The sequence below is a fragment of the Dromiciops gliroides genome, chromosome 6 (assembly GCF_019393635.1).
Source record: "Dromiciops gliroides isolate mDroGli1 chromosome 6, mDroGli1.pri, whole genome shotgun sequence".
Taxonomy (NCBI): Eukaryota; Metazoa; Chordata; class Mammalia; order Microbiotheria; family Microbiotheriidae; genus Dromiciops; species Dromiciops gliroides.
In genome coordinates this window covers 162088901-162114623 of record NC_057866.1, presented here as the reverse complement: position 1 = coordinate 162114623, position 25723 = coordinate 162088901, and the positions used below count along the sequence as shown (strand labels likewise).

The window sequence follows — 25723 nt, the reverse complement described above, 5'->3', positions numbered from 1 at the left end:
TCTAGGCTGACCTAGGATCCCATGATCTTAAAGCACTATTCAAATGTGAGTTATCTATATCTTTCTTGTGTACTTATATTATTCTCTATCATATTTCTTTGGGCAGGCTTATACATCCTCCTAATAATAAGACTGTAAGGTCTATGAGGGGAGGCACTATTATCTTCTCTAGAGTTTTTATTTCCTCCAGTGCCTGGCGTGATGTTTTTCTCACAGCAGATATTTAATAATATTTGTTGAAATGAATCAAAAGGGTGGAGGGATTCAGAAACTTCTGCTTTTGTTTTTTCTCTTTCTTTTTTAATCTTGACAATATTCCCTTAAGCTATCAGTTCAAAGTCAGTAAAAGCCAAGCTTACATACATGACTGTGGCTCCAGGAACTGAAGAAATCACAATTAAAGAGAACTGAAACAGATGGTAGAAAATAGCCTCAGTCTAAACAAGAGAATGACATTACTAGATGGAACAATGGGGAGGGAAGAGGATAACCAAAAATGTTAATATTCATGTGGGGAAAAACTCCAGTAAGGTCATCTCTTTCCCTACCCCCATGCCTGTTCCCTTGCCAAAATCATTTAATCCTCATGTGAAAAGTGAATGTTGGTCAGATATTTTGGGACGCAGTGGGATGGAACAGGAGCAGCACTGAACTGGGACCCAGGAAACATAAGTTTGAGTACTGATTCTGACATGACCCATCTAGGTGACCTTGGCCAAGTTACTTGGCCTCTCTAGACCTCAGTTTCATCACCTATTGAATAAAAATTTTGGACTATGTGACCTCAAAGGTACCTCTCAGCTCTAAGCTGGGTTTTAAGGGTTCAAAGCAGGCCAGTTAGCCAGAAACACAAAACAACATTTTTTCCTAAATGAAAGATATTTGCAAAACAATTCAATATCTCAACTCCCAGGCTGTCTCTGGTTCCTGGGAACAAACTTATTTATTACCCTAAGAAGGAAAACTGCAATTCCATAGAGGTTCTAATTTGAGAAATACTGTAGGATTTTGTACCAAGGAAGTACCTCCATTCTCATTCCATAATCAATGACCCTGGTAAACTAGCCTTCTTATTGGAGAAGGCATCAATGAGGAGACCCACTATTCACTCAGAGGCCAAACTGGACAAAAAAGATTTGTGAACCAGCTCTAACCTGTGGAGGAAGGCAGGCCAGAAGGAAAGCTGAGGAAGGAATGTAAGAGAATAAACTGGGAGCCTGATTTAACTTCCAAAGAGAATTGTTTCTTTTGCAAAGGGCTTTTGATACACCTTGGCAAGGATTAATTTCCCCAATGAAGGGAGACTAGACATATTTGGCAAGAATAGTGAAAGATAGAAGACAAATATGAGGGAGGTATTATGATACAGTGGAAAAAACAACGAACTTCAAGTCAAGTATATAAGTTCAAATCCTGCCTGTCGCACTTACATCTTTGGGACCTTGCATCGGTCCCTTTTCCTCTCTCCGGCTCCATATCAGTAAAATACCCTCTACCATCCTTGCTAGCTCTAAGTCTAACCTATGATCCTATAAATGCATACACAGAAAAAAGAATTTAATCAAATTCAGCTGAATGACAGACATAATGAGATATATTTGTTTTTTAAAAGTCACTCTGAATCTCCAGGTTTGAAATAGAACTTTTCATTCAAGTTCTAATGTAAAAAGAAAAAGGAACACTGTAGCATAGACTGAAATAAGAATACCTATTGTGAAGAAAGCTGCACATAGGGGCAGCTGGGTGGTGCAGTGGATAAAGCGCCAGCCCTGGATTCAGGAGGACCTAAGTTCAAATCTGACCTCAGACACTTGATACTTACTAGCTATGTGATCGTTGGCAAGTCACTTAACCCCAATTGCCTCACCAAAAAAGAAAAAAGAAAAAAAAAGTTGCACATAAAATCAACCTGTATAAAACATGCATATAGAATCTGGGAAAATTAACATGACAAATCATTATGGTATATAAAAAAGCAGTGATATTATCCCCTGAATTACTCAAATACCTAAAGGATCTAAGATCATGCATATATATATAATTTTAAAATATACATAGGTATATGTATTTTTAAAAATCAGTGCGGAGTGTCTCTCAGTGTAGAAATTCTCTTCACCAACTGTTTGTGATGTATGACTTCAGAAGGTAAGCCCAAAGAATCTGCTTCAAGCCTTAACTAGGTTCAGTAACTCTTCTAAGGCAACACATGTGGTTAAAACAAGATCTTCTCAAACCCAAGTCCAGTCCTCTAATTGAAAATGTAGAGTATTTAACCAAAACACCCATATCCAGGTTTAATTCTCAGTTTAAAGCAAATGTTCTTTAAACAAAATAATGGAGACACACCCTCAGATTATCTTCTTCCTTTATCGATTGAAATTAGGTTGGATGTAAGGGAAAACATCTTAGCCGTCCAAAGTAGAGTGGATTATGTAGGGAGGAAGTGGGTTCTGCCTACTGTGAAGTTTTAAAGCAAAGACTGGCTGATCACTTGACAGGTAAATTTGAGAGGATTCTTAATCAAATAAAAGGAAGCCTAGATGGGCCCTGGTATCTTCCCCAACCCTGAGATTTGGTAATGCTGTGAAATTAAGAATGAAGGCAGATGATCTCAAAGTTGAAAGGGACCCTTAAGAAGACATAAAAATACAAAAAGAACACAGCAAAAATGTTTTAACTGCAGGGCTCCAAACAAAGAAATCATTTGCATGAGGCTATGTGTAGGTAGATATTGACTATATATTTCGAATTAGATGGGGGTCTCCTACTTAATGGAAAAAAGTACTGACTGTGGAGTCAAAGGTTTTGTGTTTACATTTGAGCTCTGCTGTTTACAGCCTATATGATTTTGAGCAAGACACTTCACACCTCTCTGGACTACAAGTTTCATCATCTGTAACAAAAGATGTAAAGTGGATGATCTGTACGGTCCCTTTGAGCTCTAGGAGCCTACATATTTGTATTATTTTAGGATTAAATGTTAGGTTAAAAGAAATCAGAACTCTGATAAATGCAATGATAAATCCCAATTCCAGAAGACTAATGGTGAAACATAGTCTCAATGGAGAGGTAGTGGAGTGAAGTGTGAAATAATACATATGTTGTGAGGCAGAACCAAATGAACTGGGATGGGCTAGGTATTAGAAAGTAGAAGTGATTTTTTAAAAAATCAATAAGACATTTTTAACAGATTCAACTATTAGATATGAAAGACTTGTGATGATTTCTGAGTCAGATAGACTGCCTCATGTTTATATGCCTATTAAGTGCAAAGTGCTTTAATCTAGAAAAACTCTTTCCTAGTTTTTCGTTCTCCTGAGAGATAGCTGATGGTGCCCTGGATAAAGCACTGGCCATTCAGTCAGGATGACCTCAGTTCAAATCCAGCATCAGGCTCCATAGCTGTGTAACTCCTGGGCTATTCTCTTCACATCTATTTGCCTCTGTTTCCTCCACTGTAAAATTGGGATAATAATAGCACCTACCTCACAAATGTGAGGATCAAATGAGGTAATATTTGTAAAAAGCCCTTAACACAATGACTGGCACTATATAAATTCTTATTCCCTTGAGATAATATAACAAGTACAAAGCAGAAAAGGTCACTCATTCACGATGTTGTTTAGTCATTTCAGTTGTGTCTGACTCAGTGATCCCATTTGGGATTTTCTTGGCAAAAATACTGAAACCGTTTGCCATTTCCTTCTTCAGCTCATTTTGCAGATGAGGAAAGTCGAACAGGGTTAAGTCACACAACTAGTAGATGTCTGAGGCCAGATTTGAACACAGGAAGATAAGTCTTCCTGACTTTAGGTCCAGCACATTATCCATTGTGCCACCTAGCTGCCCCTCATCCACAATAAACATAATTTATTTCTTCCACATGAGATACTGGAGAGGTGGCCAGATATTACACTGCCGTGATATAATACAAAACCAAAATTCCAACCATTTGCTATTGTTAAAGAAACATATCCCCGTGAACTCTTTGGCATTCATGTCTGAATTATTGGACAGATCCCAAAATAGATTGGTAAATACATTAAATTTACCTCAAATAGTACTTACTTCCCAGACTATGAACTATTTTTTTAAATTATGAGAACTTGAATGAAAAAAAGATGCTATTTTATTTTAAGTTTCATTTAACACCATGTCTGTAAAGCACTTTGCAAACCCCAAAATATTATAGATATATCTGTTATTATTGTCATCTCCATCTTCATTAGCCTTGATTGGTAATAGGAACTTTCTCTATAGATTTAGTATCAGTAGGCTAAATACATAAACTACTTTCAGGAATTGAAAAGGTTGTCAAAGGCTATCACAATAGTGATTTTAACTTTCCTTCCCAGGAATCTGTATTTGTGTTCATGACTTCATATTCACCCCAAGGGAAGAAAATTCCAACAAATCATAAAATGAGAGCTCTCCAAGTTTCCAAATGTAGGTAAACCAGTATTAACAAAAGAGCAAGACATGTTCTGTTTACGAGTACATTCTAACAAGGGACAAACCTTTACAGCTCCAAGCTTCTCTTTCCTGAATTTTTCCAAAGGCTTAATCAGGGTCTCCGTTACACTTAATGCCTAGAGAACAAGGGTGATAACAAAGGAGCAGAGTGTTAGATTCCCACGGAGGAAAAAGTGAGCATTACATTTCCATCCACCCCACCCAGAACTCAAGTGAATAACATAATTAAGAGCTTCATCTCATCCTGCCAACAACCAGATCCCTTCTCAACTTCACAAAGCACCAGAGGTTTTATAAGGGTAATGAAGGAAGACAAGAGTGGGGGGAACTCTACTAAAATATGCATTATTACTCTTTCTACTCTTCAAGGCAGGGCTCAGAGAGCTGTCTATCCCATAACAAAGGAGTCTATCACATATATCAACAAAACACTTCTGTTTGGCATTTTTCTCTTTCCCCCCCTCTCTGGAAATTTGAATTTATCACATTCCTTTTTTGGTAATCAGATTAAATTATGTATAGGCCTGCAATCGTGGCTCAAGTTGGAACCCACAAGATTCATTAGTTAATACCACTGCCCATTCTGCCCAACAATATTTCATAACTTATCAAGACTCTGAGGTAGTGCATTAAGGGCTGACCCAGGAGTCAGGAAGCCCTGAATTCATATCCTTTCTCTGACATGATACCAGGGTAATCCTGGGCAAGTGGCCTAAGTAACTCAGTTTCCTCACCTTTGACACTGGGGATAATAATAAAAAACAGTAGCTGCAGTTACTGACCTTACAGGACTGCGGTGAAACCCATATGAAATAATTTATGTAAAGTACCTTGAAAACTTTAAAATTCTATATAAGTATCTATGATTAGCACCAGACCTCTGGCTTCTTTGGTATAAGCAAACTCTCCCAAAGAAGAAACACCTTCTAACCATGCAAGTGATCATCCTCTCTGCAACTTACCAGTCTTGGAGAATTTCCTTCAACAATAAAAGCACATAACCATTCTCTAGCCCTGTCAACAAACCGCGGCTATATGCAAGGTTACCAGAGAATATTAATAACCCAAAACATCATATGATTGGGGGAGGAGGGTCATGTCACACTTCAACCTCATGTTACAACACTGAGCTTCCAACATCAAAAAGAAAAAAAAATCATATAGGAAAAAGATTGGCCCCAAAATAGCATCTCCCAGCAATCCCAGCTTCTAGACCTTATCCAAAATAATGTGGATCACCCACAAAGGCAGAGGTAGATTCTGAACGAAGTAATATGCTTCAGTCTGCACACAAAACTTGTCAGAAATTTATCGTGTGTGTGTGTAACATGATTTGTTTATGCCTCTCCTTGTTTTCTATGGCTTTCCCTAGATTTTCCAGTCCTAATTTCGCAGAGGTTTTTATTTTTAAAGAAAACTAGAGAGATAAGATTGCTGTGGAGGTCAGGGCACTCTGGAAAGATAGGAACCCTGCCTGGTAGATATTCCAAGTAATGCACCTTGCTTGGAACATGACTGGCATGCTTCCAGGTCAGAACTGGACTGATTACATTAGCAAAACCAACTTAAAACCAGATGTTATTTGTGTCATTCAGGCAGGTGGGCAAATGAGGTTTAAATTATTATCAGGACTACTATTAATGCTATTATTATTTACATTATATAGGACCTTAAAGTTTGCAACAGATTAAACATACATCACTTTGGGGGCAGCTAGGCAACACAGTGGATAATTCCCCTGCCCTGGAGTCAGTAGGACCTGAGTTCAAATCCAGCCTCAGACACTTGCCACTCACTAGCTGTGTGACCCTGGGCAAGTCACTTAACCCTCACTGCCCCACAAAAACAATAAAACAAAAAAAAACCTATACATTACCTCATAGTTACCTTACAACAAACCTATGAAGTAAGGACTACTGTCAAGTCAAAGCAACAGGCATTTAATTAAGAACTTGGGTTCCAGGCAGCTAGAGTGGATGATAGTGTGCTGGGCCTGGAGTCAGACTTGCCTTCCAGAGTTCTAACCTTACCTCAGATATTTACTAGCTGTGTGACCCTGGGCAAGTCACTTAACCCTATTTACCTCAGTTTCCTCAACTGTAAAATAAGCTGGAGAAGGAAATGGCAAGCCAGTATCTTTGACAAGGAGACCCCAAATGGGGTCACGAAGAATCAGACACAACTGAGCAAGAAAAATGTTCCAAGCACTGTGCTAAACTCTGGGACATTATCATCCTCATTTCACAAATAAGGAACCAGACTCACTCAAGTTAATTGACTTGCCTATGGTCATATTGCTAGTGTCAAAAGTGAGATTTGAACTTGGGTCTTCCAGACTCCAAGACCGATACACTGTCTACAAAAACCGAAGTGTCTTTCACAATGACAGAGGTGCTAAGTCCCCCAATAATTCCTAATATCTAGGGGCAGATGGGTGGCATAGAGTGAATAGAGAGCAGAAGATGGTGTCAGGAAGATCTGAGTTAGAATCCTGCCTCATTTGCTATGGAACTATGGGCAAGTCACTTTAAGTCCCTCAGCTTCAGATTCCTCCAATGTTAAATGAAGGAGCTGAACTTCTTTCATCTCTCAATCTATGATCCTGTGATATTCAATTTTTTTCTCCTAATACATTGTGATTGGAGCTAGGCGGCCACAAGAATCATGAGAAAACTGAGATACGGCAGTCAGTAAGCTTCATTTAGAATCTGATCTGGAAATTGTGGAGTCTGCTTTCCTCGTTTGGAAATATGAGTGTATGTGTACTGTGTGCATGGATGGACGTATATGTAAATATAAACAATGTGTGTGGCACAGCAGTCCAAGAAAACTGTTGACAACATCTCTGAAATGTTGCAGTAGATCATATACACACACACCACATACCATACACACATACCATACACACACCACATACTATACACACATACCGTACACACAAACATATACCAACACACCAAACACAAACATCCCACACCCACATCCTACACTTTGTACTATCATCTATACCCACACCTTACACTTTGTGCTATCATTCAGGAGACTTCGATTTTGGTCCAGGCTCTGACAACCTTAGCTGCTGTCCTCTTGACAGAAGTTTGTGGGAAGGGCCATGGCTAAAGAATATTGTATGCACTGTTAGAAGATTGCATAATTTGGCTGGTTTTGTTATACTGTGCTTCTTTGTTACAAAAACTCTGATCAGCAGGGTGTGGGGGATAGTGTATCAGAAATGAGTATTGTTTTTTTTAATAGCAATAAAACTTTAAAAAAGAATTACGTAATGGATTTAAAAGAAGAGAGAATAGCAAGAAAAGCACATAGTCAAGGAAGGGGGTAGGTGATAAGGACCTTAAACAGAGTGGTAAAAGTAGGGCCAGAAAAGATGAGACAAATTCAAGATCTCAGAAAGGAATAATGTTCAGATCTCCCCAACGACCTTCATTATTGAGTGAACTTAATAACCATTTAACCAAGTTCTTTATCCTCGCTGGGTCTTGGTTTTCTAACTTATAAAATAAGGAAGTTGGATGAGATGGCCCCTGAGGCTCCTTCCAACTCTGGTACAATGAATGACAAGACAAGTCTTAGAGCCTTTACTGATTGAATCACTCATTATCTTTAAGCCATTTTAAATCTTTTCTTCTTCCTCCACAAAAGAGATTCTCAGCTAGCTCTTCATGGCATACAGGTGAGTCTGAGTTCTTAAAACCTGGCAGGTCCCATCCAGGTGCAAAGACATTAAACATAGGCCTAGTGACTGGCTGTCTGCTTGTCACTGTGATGATTAAAAAGTTAAGAAACATAGTTTCTGGGTAATTTAATCATTTTATTAATAAGGACAGTGGATTATTAATAAAAGGATGGTCATTTGCTCATCTCTATTAGACCAAAGACCCCTAATGGCAGTGGGGATCACAGTTTATATGACCTGTGAAGACATGTTCCCGAGGGGTACCTACTCAACTCCAATTGGTTAATCAAATGGGAGGTGGGCTGGGCTATCTTGGGGTATGTAGGTCACTCAAATCTTGGTCAAAGATATCAATTTCAATATCACCTGTTTTGATAATAAGGAGAATCAACATTTTCCCAGGACCTGTTTGAGTGAACACAATGAGCAGGAATATACCCATTAGGCTAAACTTAGAATTTCTTCTACTGTCTGATTAAACCTTGGTCTGGGAAATCTCTAAGAGGAATTTCTCACATTGAATGGTTTCTGGATAAGGAAGTAGGAACCTTGATCCTAATACAAAAATTAGCTATTAAAGAGAGAACATTTCATTTTTCACATCACCCAAGCAGCCAGCTATGTTTGGAAGAGCCCATCATGTTGGCAGCCGCAGCAAATCTACTAAAATGAAGATAGGCTGGAACTATCCTTCAAGTACTTACAAATCCACCTATTCTTAATAAACTGAATATCCTCAAGGGCAGTGACTATGCTTCCATCACCATCTCCCTTCCTAGCCCACAGGCCACCTAGTAGAGTGGACAGGGAAGTCAGGAAGTCCTGGGTTCACTTCCTGCCTCTGACACATGGCAGCTGTGTGACCCTGGACAAATGACAGAATCTCTCCGTGTACCAAGAGTCTCTCTAAGGATACAGAACAGGAGTCAAGCTGCTCTTAGGGAGGGAATTCCTCATCAAGAGTACCCTTAACAAATGAAATGGGGTGGGGGGAGAGAGAGAGAAAGGAAGGGAAGGAAAGAAAGAAAGGAAGAAAAGGAGGGATGGGAAAAAAAAAGAAGGAAAGGAAAGGAGGGTCATTACAGCTTCCATGTATCAGAAGCAGAATTTGAACTCAAGATCTTCCTGACTCCAGATCCAGTGCTCCATCCACTATGCCCCCCAAGTATCTAATGAGGTTGCTTGTGAAGGGCTTTAAATGGAGAAAGCAGCTTTTAATAAAGGCATTTGATTTACTCTAAAGGCAATGGGGAGCCACTGAATCATCTTAACAGGAGACTGACTGCACCTAGCCTTTATCATTGGTGGCTGGAAGTGTAACTTTTTTATGTAGCTACCGAGAGTGGTTCTCTTTTTTCCCCTCATATATCTGAGGATAGCAAGTAATATTATCCTCAACTAGTCTTTGAACTCTTAAAAATCTTGAAATACTTGGATCTATCTTTTGAATACAAGAAAAATATTCACTCAAATGATGACATGCTTCTTCCAACTATTTTTGTTGTGAAGTGTTCTGGTTCAACCTGGGATTCAGAAGCTTCTCTTTTACTTCTGCAATCAATTTACTTCAGCTTGCAGCTCAATCAGATCCTCATTCAGAAGGTTCATTTGAATTTCATTCCGAATTCTTTACATAAAGACAAATTTACACAATGTGAATTTGTGAAAAGTGAATGCTGTCTATATACTTCTGACAACTTTCTTCCATCCAAAGGAATTAACCACCTCAAAGTTTGAACTCAAGGAGAACAAACAATTTCAAACTTATCCACACCCATTATCTCCTCTTTCACTTCTGTCTTACAGAGACAAAAAAAATCAAAGACTGCTAAGCAGCGTTTTTCGTGGTAGCTAAGTATTGGAAATTGAGGGGATGTCCACCAATTAGGGAATGGCTTACCAAAGTTGTAGTATATGAGTATAATGGAATGTTATTATGCTATAAGAAATGACAAACACAATGATTTCAGAAAAACCTGGAAGTGCTTATATGAACTGATCCAGGAGAACAACTGTACACAGTAACAGTACAAGGATCAACTGTGAATGACTTAGCTCTTCCAAGATGATCTCAAAGGGCTCATGATGAAAAATGCTATCCAGCCCCAGAGAAAGAACTGATAGTATCTGAATACAGACAGAAGCATACTATTTTTCACTCTTTTTAAAATTTTCTTTTACAAAATGACTAATGTGGAAAAGTTTTACGTGATTGTACATGTAGAACCTATATCAGATTGCTTACTGTCTCAGGGAATAGAATTTGGAACTCAAAACTTTTAAAAAATGTTAAATTGTTAAAATGTTTAAAATAAATTTTTACATGTAAGTGGGGGAAAATAAAATTTTTAAATTTTAAAAAGACTGCTAAGGTTAATCATTCAATCTATGTCCTACCTGACTCCTAAAATTTTCTGACTATTGTAACTTCCTCCTTGTGCATCTTCAATCTCTCCTCTCCATGGGCTTGTGTGTGTGTGTGTGTTTATTTACTATATGCCCACCACAATGCTTAGGTTTCCCCAATAATTATTTTTAAAAGCTTTCTCTCAACCCTTCTACCTTATATAGCTGCTATCCCACTTCTCTTATCCCTTTAACCACTACATTTGTTAAAAAATTATCCACACCTCAAGCTTCCACTTAGTGTCCCTTTCATTCTCTCCTTAGGTCCTTAACAACAGGGGTTTCTTTTCCCACCTTTCTACTAAAATATTTCTCTAAGGGACAACCTTTTCCACTCATCAAATCCAATGGCTTCTTTTCAAGCTATACCCTAGTTTTCTTCTCTAAAACATTTACAGTGTTGGCTACTCCCCAGTTCTAGATCTTTTACCTTCCTTGGACTTAGCAACGCCACCCTCTGATGGTTAAGGATGGACAGATGGATGGATGGCCGGATGGATGGATGGATGAACGGATGGATGGATGGATGGATAAAAAAACATTTATTAAGCATTTATTTTGTGCCAAACTCTGAGAATACAAATAGAAAACAATGAGACAAGTTCTCAGGCAGCTCACACTCTAATTGAGGTATGTAGCTCATAAAAGACAATTTGGCTGTAGGGCACGTGCAAGGTCCAGACTTTTTAAAGTTATATAACTAAGCAAAACATGACCACTCACACTGCTCCTTCTCCAGTTCTGTTGTTGATTCTTCACCTTTCCCATGATGGAAGGTTTGCTGTCACCTACAAAGTCATATTCATTCTCTCCCTCCTGGCATTTAAGGTTCTCCAAACTCTAGCGGCACCCTCCTTGTCCAAAACTCAGCTCCCCGTATTCTCCATCTGTACCTGTCTCCTCCTGATTCCAACTTTTCTGAGTCTTAATTCACTTTTTTTTTTTAAGTGAAGCAATTGGGGTTAAGTGACTTGCCCAGGGTCACACAGCTAGTACGTGTTAAGTGTCTGAGGCCAGATTTGAACTCAGGTACTCCTGACTCCAAGGCCAGTGCTCTATCCACTGCGCCACCTAGCTGCCCCCTTAATTCACTTTTAAAGCCCAAAACAAATGCCACCTCCCTCAGAAATTCTTCCCTGAGCCATGGGTCATTAAACTTCAAACTGATTTCCCTGCATCCATTTTCTCCCCTCTTCAATCCATGTTCCTCAGAGCTGCCAGCGATATTCCTAAAACACAGGTCTGATGTCACTCTCCTGTGAAGATGATTTGGTGGCTCCCTTTTGCCTTTTGGTTTTAAAAAAAATCCTTGGGGCAGCTAGGTGGCACAGTGGATAAAGCACTGGCCCTGGATTCAGGAGGATCTGAGTTCAAATCCGGACTCATACACTTACTAGCTGTGTGACCCTGGGCAAGTCACTTAACCCCCATTGCCCTGCAAAACAAAAACAAAACAACAAAAAACTCTTTTATTTAATGTCTTCCTCCTCATTTAAAGACCTTCACAATCAGCCTCACTGGAAAACTAGTTTGCACAGTGGATGGAGCACTGTATCTGGAGTCAGGAAGACCTGAATTCAAATCCTACTTTTGATACATGTTAGCTGTGTGACTGTGGGCAACTTCCTTTAGCCTCCATCTGCCTTGGTTTCTTTATCTGTAAAAATGGAGATAACAGCATCTACCTCCCAGGGTTGTTTTGTGAGGGTCAAATGAGATACATGTAAAGTGATTTGCAAACCTTAAAGAACTATGTAGATGCTAGCTATTATGTTCCTGGGCTGATAACATATGTATGCTCTAGTCAAACTGGCCTGATTGTACATCCCTGGACCTGACCTTCCATTCATTACCCCAGAGCTTTTGCATAGGGTATTTCCTTTGCTTGGGATGCTCTTCCTCCCTACCTCACAGCTTCTTGGAACTCTTAGATCCCTTGAAAGTTCAGGCCCAGACCCAGTTCTTCATGGGTTTTCTAATTACCTCAGTTTTAGTGCCCTTCTTAATCACTGTGTATTTTTTTAATATACCCCATCTAGCTGAACATGTTATCTCCCCCTACTACAGAAGATCTTAATACTGGAGGGATATTCTTAGAGATCTGTGTTATAGATCAGTCCATTCAAATGGGAAAAAATACACTTTTTTCCCCACTAACCTCTAAATGAAATTTCACCCCAAAAAGCATCAGGATCCACCAGAATGCCCAAGGAGTCCATACACTAAAACTATTTTTAAAAACCAACCATGCGGGGGCAGCTAGATGGCGCAGTGGATAAAGCACCGGCCCTGGAGTCAGGAGTACCTGAGTTCAAATCCAGCCTCAGACACTTGACACTTACTAGCTGTGTGACCCTGGGCAAGTCACTTAACCCCCATTGCCCCACAAAATTAAAAAAAAAAAAAACAACAACCATGCTTGCTTATAGGAAGGGGCTCTCAATACTGTATTTGCATCCTGATCATCTAGCACACTATCCAACCCTCAATAAATGCTGGTTGACTGATGACACATTCCCTCAAATGGCGCAAAGCATTTAGCATGTGCTTGTGGTACACACCTGTTGCTATTTATTATTTTGGACGACAGTTATCCAGGTATGTGTTACATATCCTACACACACATTTTTGTCATGTCTGACTCTTCATGACCCCATTTGGGGTTTCCTTGACAAAGATGCTGAAGTGGTTTGCTATTTCCTTCTCCAGTTCATTTTACAGATGAAGAAACTGAAGCAAATAGGGTTAAGTGACTTGCCCAGGGTCACACAGCTAGTAAGGTGTCTCAGGCTGGTTTTGAACTCAGGCCGTCTTGACTTCAGGCTTGGGCGCTCTATCAACTGTGCTACCTCGTTGCCCCCTATACATACATACATACACACACACACACACACACACACACACACACACACACACACTACATTATAAACCCTGGGAGAGCTGGGTCATAATAATTTAAACCTTATATCTCATCCAGTGACTAGTAAAATATACTGCAAACAACAGTCACTTAATAAATATTTGTTAAAATGAAGCCATGAACAGCTAGATGGCGCAGTGGTTAAAGCACCGGCCCTGGATGCAGGAGTACCTCAGTTCAAATCCGGCCTCAGACACTTAACACTTACTATCTGTGTGACCCTGGGCAAGTCACTTAACCCCCATTGCCCCAGAAAAAAAAAAAGAGAGAGAGAGAGAAGGAAGACAGATTAAGGGAGATAATAGACAAGCAAAAAAAAAAAAAAAATGAAGCCATGAAAGTGAAAATATCTCCATGATTGAAAAAAGTGGACAGAGAATAGAAAGCTAATGAGTTTTATCTTCTATTTCTACAAGCTCGAACCTTGTGGAAACCAGAAGTGAGCTGAGTTCAATGAAGGAGGAAGGAAAGGAAAAGTACAGTGCCAAGGAAGCAACAGAAGAACGGAGGGCTTGGTCTGGTTTTGTTTTTGTTTTTGTTTTGTTTTGTTTTGCTTCCTTTTGGGGGGGTAGGGCAATGAGGGTTAAATGACTTGCCCAGGGTCACACAGCTAGTAAGTGTTAAGTGTCTGAAGCCACATTTGAACTCAGGTACTCCTGACTCCAGGTCCGGTGCTTTATCCACTGCGCCACCTAGCTGCCCCCTGGTTTGTTTGTTTTAAAGGATGGCCAAAAGTGAGAAGTATGCCCCCAAATGTCTGATCTAGATCACCAAATATTCTTTAAGTTATTTAATCTCAACATTTAAACAAGGTCGATGCATCCATTATACATTAGTAAGATGCAGGCATAGCCCACAGCTGGAAGGAGATAAAGTCCACAATTGTGTCTCAAGCACAGGAGCCTTTTAAGGCTTGTCTTCATAAAGAATTCTCTATCCTAAACCATGTTTTCTTAAACAATGGCTCACAAAATTATACATGGCCTCTTCACAAAGACCCAGTATTACACAAGAGCAATTATAGGTCATTACACTTGTCTGCTGTACAGAAATAATTTAATGCTATTTTTGTCTAACCCGGAGGGGTAAGACTGGTGTGGGAAAGGAAAGGAATTTCTGATACACATACAGTATCTCAAATAAAAGATTTACATAAAGAAACAGAAAAGGGGGAAACAGAGAGACCATGGATTCCCTAAATTAATGAAAAACAAACATTAAGACTCAACCTTCTGGGGGCAGCTAGGTGGCGCAATGAATAAAGCACGGGCTCTGGATTCAGGAGGACCTGAATTCAAATCTGGCATCAGACACTTGATACTTACTAGCTGTGTGACCCTGGGCAAGTCACTTAACCCTCATTGACCCACCCCCACCCACCCCCCAAAAAAGACTCAACCTTCTGTGCCTGCTTAATTCATATTAAGCACAATACAATTCTGAACCAAGACTGACGTCTTGGAAGACAGTGAGAGGTCATATAGTCCAACCTGATCAAAAATCCCCTTTATGACATCTCCAACAAGTGGATATTCAGTCTCTACCATCCAAAGCAGCCCACTTGAATTTTAGACAACTCTTTTACAAAGTTTCTTCCTTGAACCAAGGCAAAACCTGCCTATGACTTGGAAGAGATGCAGAAAAATTTGTCATGATTAAAATGATTAAAAGTCCAGAACTCAAGAATGGTAAAAAGGCCAAAGATCTGGGACTATCTTTGAGCTTCTCTTTAACATGACCAATTATATAACAAGAGATATACTTCCTGCCAAACAATTTAGAATCTCCTTTTCATGCTATTTCTTCTACACAAAAGGCACCAAAGATCACTTTAAACTATTCTACAAGCTCAGAGTAGGTGAGAATAAAAAATAACTTTAATCACTTTTTAAAAATGCATAAAAGGTTGAGAATAATTCAGCACATATTTACATTGTAGATAAGATAAGTTGGGCTATGTAACCCCAAGCTCAAGAACAAGGTTGGACAGAAGGGAAAAATGATATTAAAGTAATCACTAATTGTGTCTATGACCTTGAGCAAGTCAATTCAATTCCACAATCTTTTAGGGACGATAAATTTTTTTTTTTTGCTTTATATGTGTACTTTATTATCATACTCTAATTGGCTATGAAATTATATATTGTTAGAATAAGTAATTACATGAGTAATACTTCTCACATGTGCTCTTTTTTGTGATTACCTCACTTTTCTTAAATAAACACTTTCTAAACACTTTATTCAGCACAGGATTATAATCATTGACTAAGTAATAAATCTTTCAACCAGATAGATGATGTTGAAACCAAGATGACATACGAATGCCAATGATGATTTTCCCTTGTATTTGTCTCAAAATAGACAGCAAATCCATAAAATCACTCATTTCATATAAGAAAAAATAGATATATAATATATGTATTTATTTTATATGTATATACATCAGGAAAAAATTTATAAAATTCAATGGAAATGAGTTTTCCTTTTTAATATTTTATTTTTCCAATTACATGTAAAAACCATTTTTAACATTCATTTTTTAAAAAATTAGTTCCAAATTCTCTCCCTCCATCACACCACTCTCCCCTCATTGAGAAGACAGGCAATTTGATAAATGTGCAATCATGCAAAACATATTTCCATATTAGTCATGTTGCAAAAGAAAACAGACAAAAAATAAAGTTTTTTAAAAGTATGCTTCGATCTGCATTCAGACTCCATCAGTTCTTTCTCTGGAGGTGGATAGCATTTTTCATCATAAACCCTTCAGAACGATCTTAGATCTTTGGGTTGCTGAGAATAGCTAAGCCATTCACAGTTAATCACCACATAATATTGCTGTTACTGTGTGCAATTTACATTGTACTGTGTAAGAGTTCACTTTGTATCGGTTCACTAAGACTTTCTAGGCTTTTATGAAACCATCCTACTCATTGGTCTCTTACAGCACAACAGTATTCCATCACAATCATATGCAACAACTTGTTCAGACATTCCCCAATTAGGGGCATCCCCTCAAAATTTCCAATTCTTTACCCCCATAAAAAGAGCTGCCATAAATATTTTTGTACAAATACATCCTTTTCCCTTTCTTATCTCTTTGGGATACAGACTAGCAGTGGTATTGCTGGGTCAAAGGGTAAGCTCAGTTTTATACTTTTGGGCATTGTTCCAAATTGCCCCCACAATGGCTGGATGAGTTCACAACTTGATCAAAAGGGCAGCAGTGTCTCAATTTTCCCACATTCCCTCCAACATTTGTCACTTTCTTTTCAGTCATATTAGCCAATCTGACAGTTATAAAGTGGTACCTTAGGGTTGTTTTAATTTGCATTTCTCTAATCAATAGTGATTTAGAGCATCTTTTCATATAAGTATACATAGCTTTAATTTCTTTATCTGAAAACTGTTCTTATTCTTTGACCATTTATCAACTGGAGAATGATTTAGATGATTATAAATTTGAATTAGCTCTCTATATATTTGAGAAACTAAATCTCTATCAGAGAAATTTACTATAAATTCTTTCCCCCCTCCCCAGTTTTCTGCTTTCCTTCTAATGTTGGCTGTACTGGTTTTGTTTGCGCAAAACCTTTTTAATTTAATACAATCAATATTATCCATTTTACATCTCATAATACTCTCTAGCTCTTATTTGGTAACAAATTCTTCCCTTATACATAGATCTGACAGGTACACTATTCCAGACTACCCAAATTTACCTATATCACCCTTTATGTCTAAATCATGTGTCCATTTTGACTTTATCTTAGTATACAGTGTAAGATGTTGGTCTATACCTAGTTTCTGCCAGACTATTTTCAGTTTTCTCAGGAGTTTTTGTAAAACGATAAGTTCTTGTCCTAAAAGCTTGGCTCTTTGGGTTTACCAAACACTAAATTATTGTGGTCATTTACTATTGTGTACCAAATCTATTCCACTGATCCACCATTCTATTTCTTAGTCAGCACAAGACTGTTTTTGATGATTATTGCTTTATAATACAGTTTATAATGCAGTTTTATAATACACCTTCCTTCACATTCATTTTCATTGATTCCCTTCACGTTCATGACATTTGGCTCTTCCAGATGAATTTTTTCTAGTTCCATGAAATAATTTTTGATAGTTTAATTGATATGGTACTGAAAAAATAAATTAATTTTGGTAGAATTGTCCATTTTATTATATTGGCTTGGCCTACCCATTATCAATTGATATTTTCCCAAGTGTTCAGATCTGACTTTGAGAATGAGTTTTCTAAGAGCTTTTTTAAAAACAGCTAAACAATTCTGTTCTTCATGAGAAGCAAATTCATGGTCAACATACAAAACTGAAGATCAATTAATAAACATTTATTAAGTTTCAACTACTGTACTGTGCTAAGTACTGGTGAGGGGGAAAAAGGGCAGAATCCAATCCCTGCCTTCAAAGAACTTACAGCCTAATGGAGGAGAAAACATGTACAGATACAAGATAAACAGGAAATAATTAACAGAAGGAAGGCACTAAAATCAAGAGCATTTGAAGGTTTCCAGTAGGTGGGATTTTAATCGAGACATCAAGGACACCGAGAAGGTGAGTAGCAGGAGCAGAGGAGGGAAAGCATTTCGGGTATGAGAGATAGCCAGAGAAAATGCCTGGAGTTGAGAGATGGAGGGTCTTGTTTGTGAAACAGCAAAAACTCTGGCAATAAGTAGCACACAGGAATAATGGTTACCTAATTTCATTCTGAATCACTATAAAATCATGGAAATACAGATTGATGCTGAGAAAGGCATTCAGCTAACACCGGAATATTGTCAATCAGTGATTTCAAATTTCCAAACAAAAAAAGGCCAAAAAAGGACCTCATTCCTGATCTTTAGATACAGCCTTGTCAAACACAAGAACCAGATGGCAATAGCTGTGACTCTCCCTCCTGGAAATTCTTTAAGTCTTCTTTTGGTGGGTACAGGCCTCCAGTAAATTAAGAAATTAAGAGGTGACTGGCTAAGAAACCTAAGACAAATAGGATTAAAGGATTAATGCCAACCTGGAAAGGTTTCTGGCAGTCCAGGGCTCTGTACCAAGAAACCCTGTCCTATTCAACATATTAACTACTTGGATGAAGACCTAAGAGAAATGCATATCAGATGTATAGGTTCAGGAGGCGGGGGGAAAGTTAGTAGGGATAGCAAATACTTTAGATGTCACAATCAACATTGTTAGAACCTCAACAGGCTGGGACAACAAGAAGGAATTTAATGGGGATTCGTGAGATGGCCTACATTTTGGGTCCAAAGGATCAACTGTACAGGTACAAGACAGGAAGGCCCTGCCTTAACAGTTCATATGAAAAAGGCTTTGAAATCTGCATGCCTTTGCCCAACTGTTGCTCAAGCCTGGGGTGTGCTCTCTCCTCCCCTCTCTGTCTTTTAAAATCCCAGATTATTTTCCAGGCTCAGCAGAAGCACTACTTTCTACCTGAAGCCTCTCTTGCTCTCTCCGGCTCCTAGTGTCTTCCCTCCTGGAGTTATTTTGTATATGCCTATCTATGTCCACATTGTCCCCTCTGTTCCAATGTAAGCTCCTTGAGAGCAGGGAGTATTTCATTATTGTCTTTGCACCCCCAAGGGGTACCTTGTGTGATGCCTGGCAACTGAGCTGAGATTTGAAGCCATCTAAGAAGCACAGGTGAAGATGGAGTACACTTGAAGCATGGGGGACAGATCAGATTGAAGTGGGGGAATACCAAATTTAGAGAGCAGCCAGTAGCCCGGTTAAGTTGGAATGGAGAAAATGCAAAGGTAAAGTCATCTGAAAAAAGACTAGAAAGGTTGGAGGCATTCAGCAAGGCACAGGTGAAAGCAGCAGCAGAAAATAGGCACGGTGGAGGGAAGTCCAAGGCTGAAGATGGGCAGAGCATCAAAGCAGATGAATGTCAGAAGGACCTAACAATCCGAGGAGGCCCCCAAAGACATGGGCTAGCTTGTGTAGAAAGCAGGCTCCCATTGCCAGAAGCAGTCAGCTGAGGTGACTCCATCATAACAATGGAGAAGAGGAGACTCCTGTATTGGGAAGGAGACTGGACCAAAAGACCTCCCTAATCCATTACAACACTTGGGTTCTATGATTCACCCAGGTATGTGTATGGGTTCTGAAAGAAGAGGAAGCAAAGAAAGGGAACAGGCCTCATGCAGAAGGTGGCCTTTTACCTGAGATTTAGGGTCAACTAAATATTCTAAGAGACAGAGCTGAGAGAGTAATGCATTGTAGACATCAGGAAAATGTGAGGTGGAGCATCATGTATGAGGAACAATAATAAGGACATTTTGGCTGAACTGTACAGTTCATGAAAGAAGAAAACAAACATTTATGTCAGGCATTGTGCTAAGTGATTTACAAATGTTATCTTATTTGATCCTTAGATGCTATTATTATGCCCATTTGACAGCTTGGGAAACTGAGGTAAACAAAAGTTAAGGCACTTGCCCAGGGTCACACAGCTAGTAAGTGTCTGGGGACAAATTTGAATTCAGATCTTCCTGACTGCAGGGCTGGTGATCTACCTGTTGCACCACCTAGCTGCCTTTCAGTTCAAGAATAATTCATGTTCCATGGGCCCCAATAACATATATGAATGACTGATAGAGCACATCATTTTTTTCTCCTACATGGTACAACTTTTTTTTTGGGGGGGGGAGATGTTGGGGAGTAGAAAGGGAGCAGAGAAAAATGTTTTTAATGTGTTTTTTTTTCTTTTTTCAATGGTGGGGTAAAAAGGGAGAAGGGGAGAAGGGATACTATAGGACAGGGCAGTCAGGGAAAAAAAAAAGAAAAAGAAAAGAGGGTCACTGAAGTATTGGTTTTAGAATTACCCAGAAGATGGGGGTGGCTAGGTGGCACAGTGGATAAAGCACCAGCCCTGGATTCGGGAGTACCTGAGTTCAAATCCGGACTCAGACACTTGACACTAGCTGTGTGACCCTGGGCAAGTCACTTAACCCCTGTTGCCCTGCCCAAAACCAAAAACCAAAACAAAACAAAACAAAAAAGAATTACCCAGAAAATTCCTTGAGGAACATGGCTGCTATAGCTTAAGGGATTTGCTCATCAAGATAGGGGTAGTAAGGGGTAGTAAGTCTCACTCTGAAGTGAGACTTCAACCTGTCTTTTTTGTGAATAGTATTTTTTTTCCAATTACACATAAAGATAGTTTTCAATATTCATTTTTATAAGATTTTGAATTCCAAATTTTTCTCCCTCCCTCCTTTCCATTCCCTCTCCCCAAGAAGGCAAGTAATCTGATATAGTAAACTTAAGTCTTAATAGCTCTGAGCTCAGAATTCTATTCACTGAGTGCTATCTATCCACTTTGTCTGATATTTTTACCTTAACATAGAAATAATATATTATTTTTCATTAAGTAGCCATTCCAAACAATGTCAAAAATTATTTGTTTGCTTTTTTGTTTTAAGGTGACTTGATTGATGTTGGTGCATAAGGCATCAATAAAATGCACTCCTTTACCAAAGGATTGTGGCTGTGCAGAAGATGTTATGGTCAAGGGAGAAGATGGACATCCTGTCTCCAGAAGGGATTCTACTAACCATCAAAAGCTGCTAGAAACACACTTCCAGCACTTACTACAAGTAATGATTCATGAATGCAAGTAATAATATGCCATTTAAAATTATCCAGAAGAGAAGCAGGGCCAGAGGGAATCACAGACAAGGAGGAGTCTTCTCTTCTACAGACTAATGAATCCAGTCACCTCTAGTCAAATCCTTCTAGCAATGGGAGCTCTGAAAGTTATGGGTTGAATTCATCACATATTTTAAAAAGGAAAGGAAGCTGTCATAATAGGCCTCTGCAATTTCATGTGCAATCTGCTTTTTATGTACGAGTAATAGCTCAAAACCACATTAAGACTTTGGGACATCTAGAATACATATAGAAAACAAGGGATATATAAATTTTTTAAATTAAAACTTTATATCAGTCAGGAAGTCCTTATTAAGAGCCAACTCTGCAAGCTCCTTGAGAGACAGACTGAACCGTGTTGCTCTCCTATCAGCATCTCCCTTTGGCATGGTACCTGGCATACAGTAAGTGGTCGATAAAGGCTTTATCCATTCATCTATAAAATGGGAAGAATAGCATCGATAAGCACTGAAGCTTCACAGGGTTATTACAAAGATTAAATGAGGAAAAACACGTTCAAAGGGCTAGGTTTACTGACCATTTTGCAACACGTTAACTCACTCCTGCCTTAGCAACAAAGTGGCTGAAATAAAAGTCTCTAAAAGTCACATGAAAACTCCCTTTGTGCCAAGCAAATTGTATCAACAAATCAACCCTTGTCCTCAGTATAAGGACTGTGGCCAACCTCCATGTTCCTCGTCACTTTAAGCATCTGTTACTTGGTGTCCTCCTGATCCCCCAATGAATCTGTGACCTGAGAGCTAAGAATTCTCACTGAGGTCTCCCTTGGTCATCATGCTAGTTCCCATTATAGTTCTGGCTAAAGTTCTATTCAAGATAATAATTTCTTTTCCAAAGCAGAAAAAGGAATGACAAGGGGCAAACTCATCTACCTGAATAGCAGGGCAGGGTCTCCAGAGTAGTAGCAAAAGAATCATAAGAAAAGGTCAGCCTCCAGAACAGCACCCTCCACTATAAGAAAGAATCACAACCACAGAGAGACAGCATGTTCCATGGGAAAGTGTGCTGGATATGGAATCAGAGTCCAGGGTTCAAGTCTCAATTCTGCTACTTACTACCTTTATGACCTCATACAAAGTCTCCTAACCTCCCTAGGCTTCATTTTCATCTATAAAAATAACAGGGCAACAAAGGTGATACAGTGGATAGTGTGCCAGGCCTAGAGTCAGGAGGACCTGAGCTCAAATCTGGTCTCAAACACTTACTAGCTGTGTGACCCTGGGCAAGTCACTTAACCATGTTGCCTCAGTTTTCCTCATATGTAAAATGAGCTGGAGAAGGAAATGGCAAACCGCTCCAGTATCTTTGCCAAGAAAACCCCAAAAGGGGTCACAGAGAGTCAGACACAACTGAAATAACTCAAAAACAAACAAGCAAAAAAGAACAGTAACCTAGCTGTTACCTAAGTGGTTACAAATAATAAGAGGAAATAATACTTGTCTTCTATTTTCCCCTGGGGCACCTAGGAGGCACCACAGATAGAGAGCTGAGCCTAGAATCAGGAAGACTCATCTTCCTCTGGTCCCAGACACTTACTAGCTGTGTCACCTTAGACAAGTCACTTCACTCTGTTTGCCTCCATTTCCTCATCCATAAAATGAGCTGAAGAAGGAAATGGCAAACCACTCCCATATCTTTGCAAAAAAAAAAGAAAAAAAGAAAAGAAAAATAACCCCAAAAAACCCCAAATGGGGTTACAAAGAGTTGGACACAATTGAAAAACAACTCAACAACAACAACAACAATTTTCCCATGATTAATGTGAAATGAAAAGAAAACATACCGGATTTGGGGGAGGGGTATTGAGCCCCTTAAAGGAGAGGGATAAAGTCCATTGTTAGATTATGTTTAACTTTAACATAAAACAGAAGTGCTAATCCATTTGGCAAAAACCAAATAGACAGAGTTTAACATCTAAATTTAAGATTTTATAATGGGTCTGTTTCCCATAAATATCAGCAAAGGAGGTTTTGATGAAACCTTAGTCTTAATACCATCAGATATAAGAAGTGCCAAATGTATTGCTATAGAATTTAGTCCTAAATATATCTAGCCAAGGAACAATATATCTTCCCTCTCCCTGATTCAGACCATAATTTCATTTAATGGAATGGGACATAAATAGTCAGAGATTTTACTCTTTAAAAAGTCCCTCTCCTGGTTTTCATGCTAGTGGCTCTGGAACGTGAGGTCTGATTTCCCAATCTGTGACTTGAGTGAATTTATTTGGAGCTAGAAGAAACCTCGGGATCTCTCACTCTTCATTTTACCAGTGAAGAAACCGAGGCCTCAAAAAGTTAAATGATTTTCCCAAAGTCAGAGGTGTGAGAATCAGAGCACTACCAACCTGCTGAGAAAGATATTGCAGGGAAGCTCCGCCATAAAAAGAACAAAAGTGACTTAGCATCCGGAAGTGACCTTTTCTGGGGTTTTGAAGGTCAGACTGGGGTCAGGAAGTGATGTCTGCCACCTGTGGTCCTGTCAATCAGTGTTACCAGCCAATTAGCTTGCAGCTGTGTGTGTGGACGGCCCTGTTTCCTGTTTCACAGGTTTCTGGGAGAAGCAAGGGGGGGGGGGGGGGGGGGGGGGGGGGGGGGGCCTTTTCGGTTCTGGACTGGGGCTTGGTGGGAGGTTGGAGGCTGGTGCTTAGAGATAGTTAGATGAAGGCTGTTTTACCCCTCCCTCTCCCCACCCCCTCTCTCTCTCTCCACTAACTTCTAATACACTTTAATAAATACTTAAAAGTCTAAAATCTTGCTAAAGTTTCTAACTTAAGGCGACCACTCATTAGATCTTAGACAACGAAGCTAGAATTTTAGACCTTACAGTTGTCTGGTGGCAGGATGAGGATTTGAATTTGGATCCTCAAACACCAAATGCAGTTCTAATTTCCATTACGTCCTTCTCCCTCTCCAAAAGTAATGGCTGTGGCTCATGATAGTGTTTTCTGTTGTCTGGTCCCCCATCCTGTCCCCACCCCCCACCCCCGAACTTTGATTTCTGACTCTAAGAAGAATGTTAGAAAAGCTGTATTAACTCTGTTCCTTACCCTTAAATAATTCTGAAATCAAAATATAACTTCACTAAGCAAGAGGAAGTAGTGCTATACTTCCCAAGTGGATTTATCTATCCCAAGACATGAAGTTTGGTCAAGCTTCCCAGAGGGCCTAGATTCCATACTTAGTACAAATTTGTCCCTAGAAAATTGGGATTTATTCAATCCCTGTAGAGAACAGGGCCATCAACTATACTCTTAAAGGACTAGGTCAGACCCTTGAAATTTCCATGGAAAAAAATGTTAGGGGTGGGGGTAATTATGAGAAAGGGGTAGACTAGAAAGAGGAATCTTCTCCCAAAAAGGGAAGAAAGGGTCATCAAAGCATTTTTTAATGCATAGAAGAGAACAAGAAATTAGGAAGGAAAAAGACAAGGACAGGTTTGAAACTAATCCATGAAATTCACAATATCTTTTTAAAATGCAAGTTTGTACGTCATAAAGATTTGGATGTACAAGGCTTTTTTCTATATTTCTGGGTATATAGAAATACTCATGTTAGATAATGACTGTCAAGTCTAGAACACCAAAGAGAGAGAGAAAAAAGAAAAGAATTCCATAGCTATAGATTAAATTCTATAATATTTTCAACCTCTTTATTTAAAGCTTTGGAAACATTAAGGATTTTAATACATGACTCCTCAGCTATTTATTATTATCAGACCTACTATTATCATTACTTAGAAGCCTTAACTTTAGACATGAGCTAACCAAGCACTTTCTTCACAACAACCCTTTCAACCAGGGGACTTTTTAAAAACCACTTGTGTTTTTATTGGTCTATACCAGGAACTCCCAATGGAGAAATTCCCTCCATCAACACAAGTTGGCACCTGATCTTAAGAGAATAACCTGGAGCACTGAGAGGTTAGGTCTCTTGCTCAGGGACCATAGCCAGGATGCATCAAAGGTAGCATCTGAACCCAGATCCTTCCTGATTCTGAAGCTACTATCCACTATGCTACAACAAAGTGGATGATACAAGTAATATTTTCCCCATTTTATAGGTAAGGATACTGAGGCTCAAAGAGTCTTAAGACTTTCCCATAATTATAAAGCTAATAACTGTGAGAGCTAGGATTCCATCCCAGGTCTTCACTCTCTGTGTCAGTCTAGTATTTTCAATCAAATAAACCTGATTCTTCAGTTTTAAATTTTAACTATGATTTTTTAAAAAGTTCTTATATAATTTCTATTATATTCTGCTTTCTTTCTGAATTGGAGTTCTACTGAATAAAAATGAATAACAATTCAAGAGCATTGGAGGGGGAAGAGAGGTAAATAATTAAAATTGCAGGTGTAAGAAGTCAGTTTACTGGAAGGCAACTAGGTAGTATGGTGAATGAAGCACTGGGCCTGGAAAAAGACAGATCCAAGTTCAAACATGGACCTCAAATCCTTATTAGCTATGTAACCCTGGAAAAGACATTTAACATTTATATACTCAATTTCCTTCTTTGTAAAATGG

At 39.0% G+C, this 25723-nt stretch overlaps 1 protein-coding gene across 1 annotated transcript in view; it reads right to left on the bottom strand.

The window, feature by feature from the left end:
- Window positions 1-25723, bottom strand: part of ARHGAP10 (Rho GTPase activating protein 10) — a 369896-nt gene that overhangs the window by 232724 nt on the left and 111449 nt on the right. The window contains exon 4 of the mRNA XM_043973392.1: window positions 4518-4589. Within this exon, the coding sequence (XP_043829327.1) occupies window positions 4518-4589 (72 nt within the window). The remainder of the gene's footprint in view (window positions 1-4517; window positions 4590-25723) is intronic.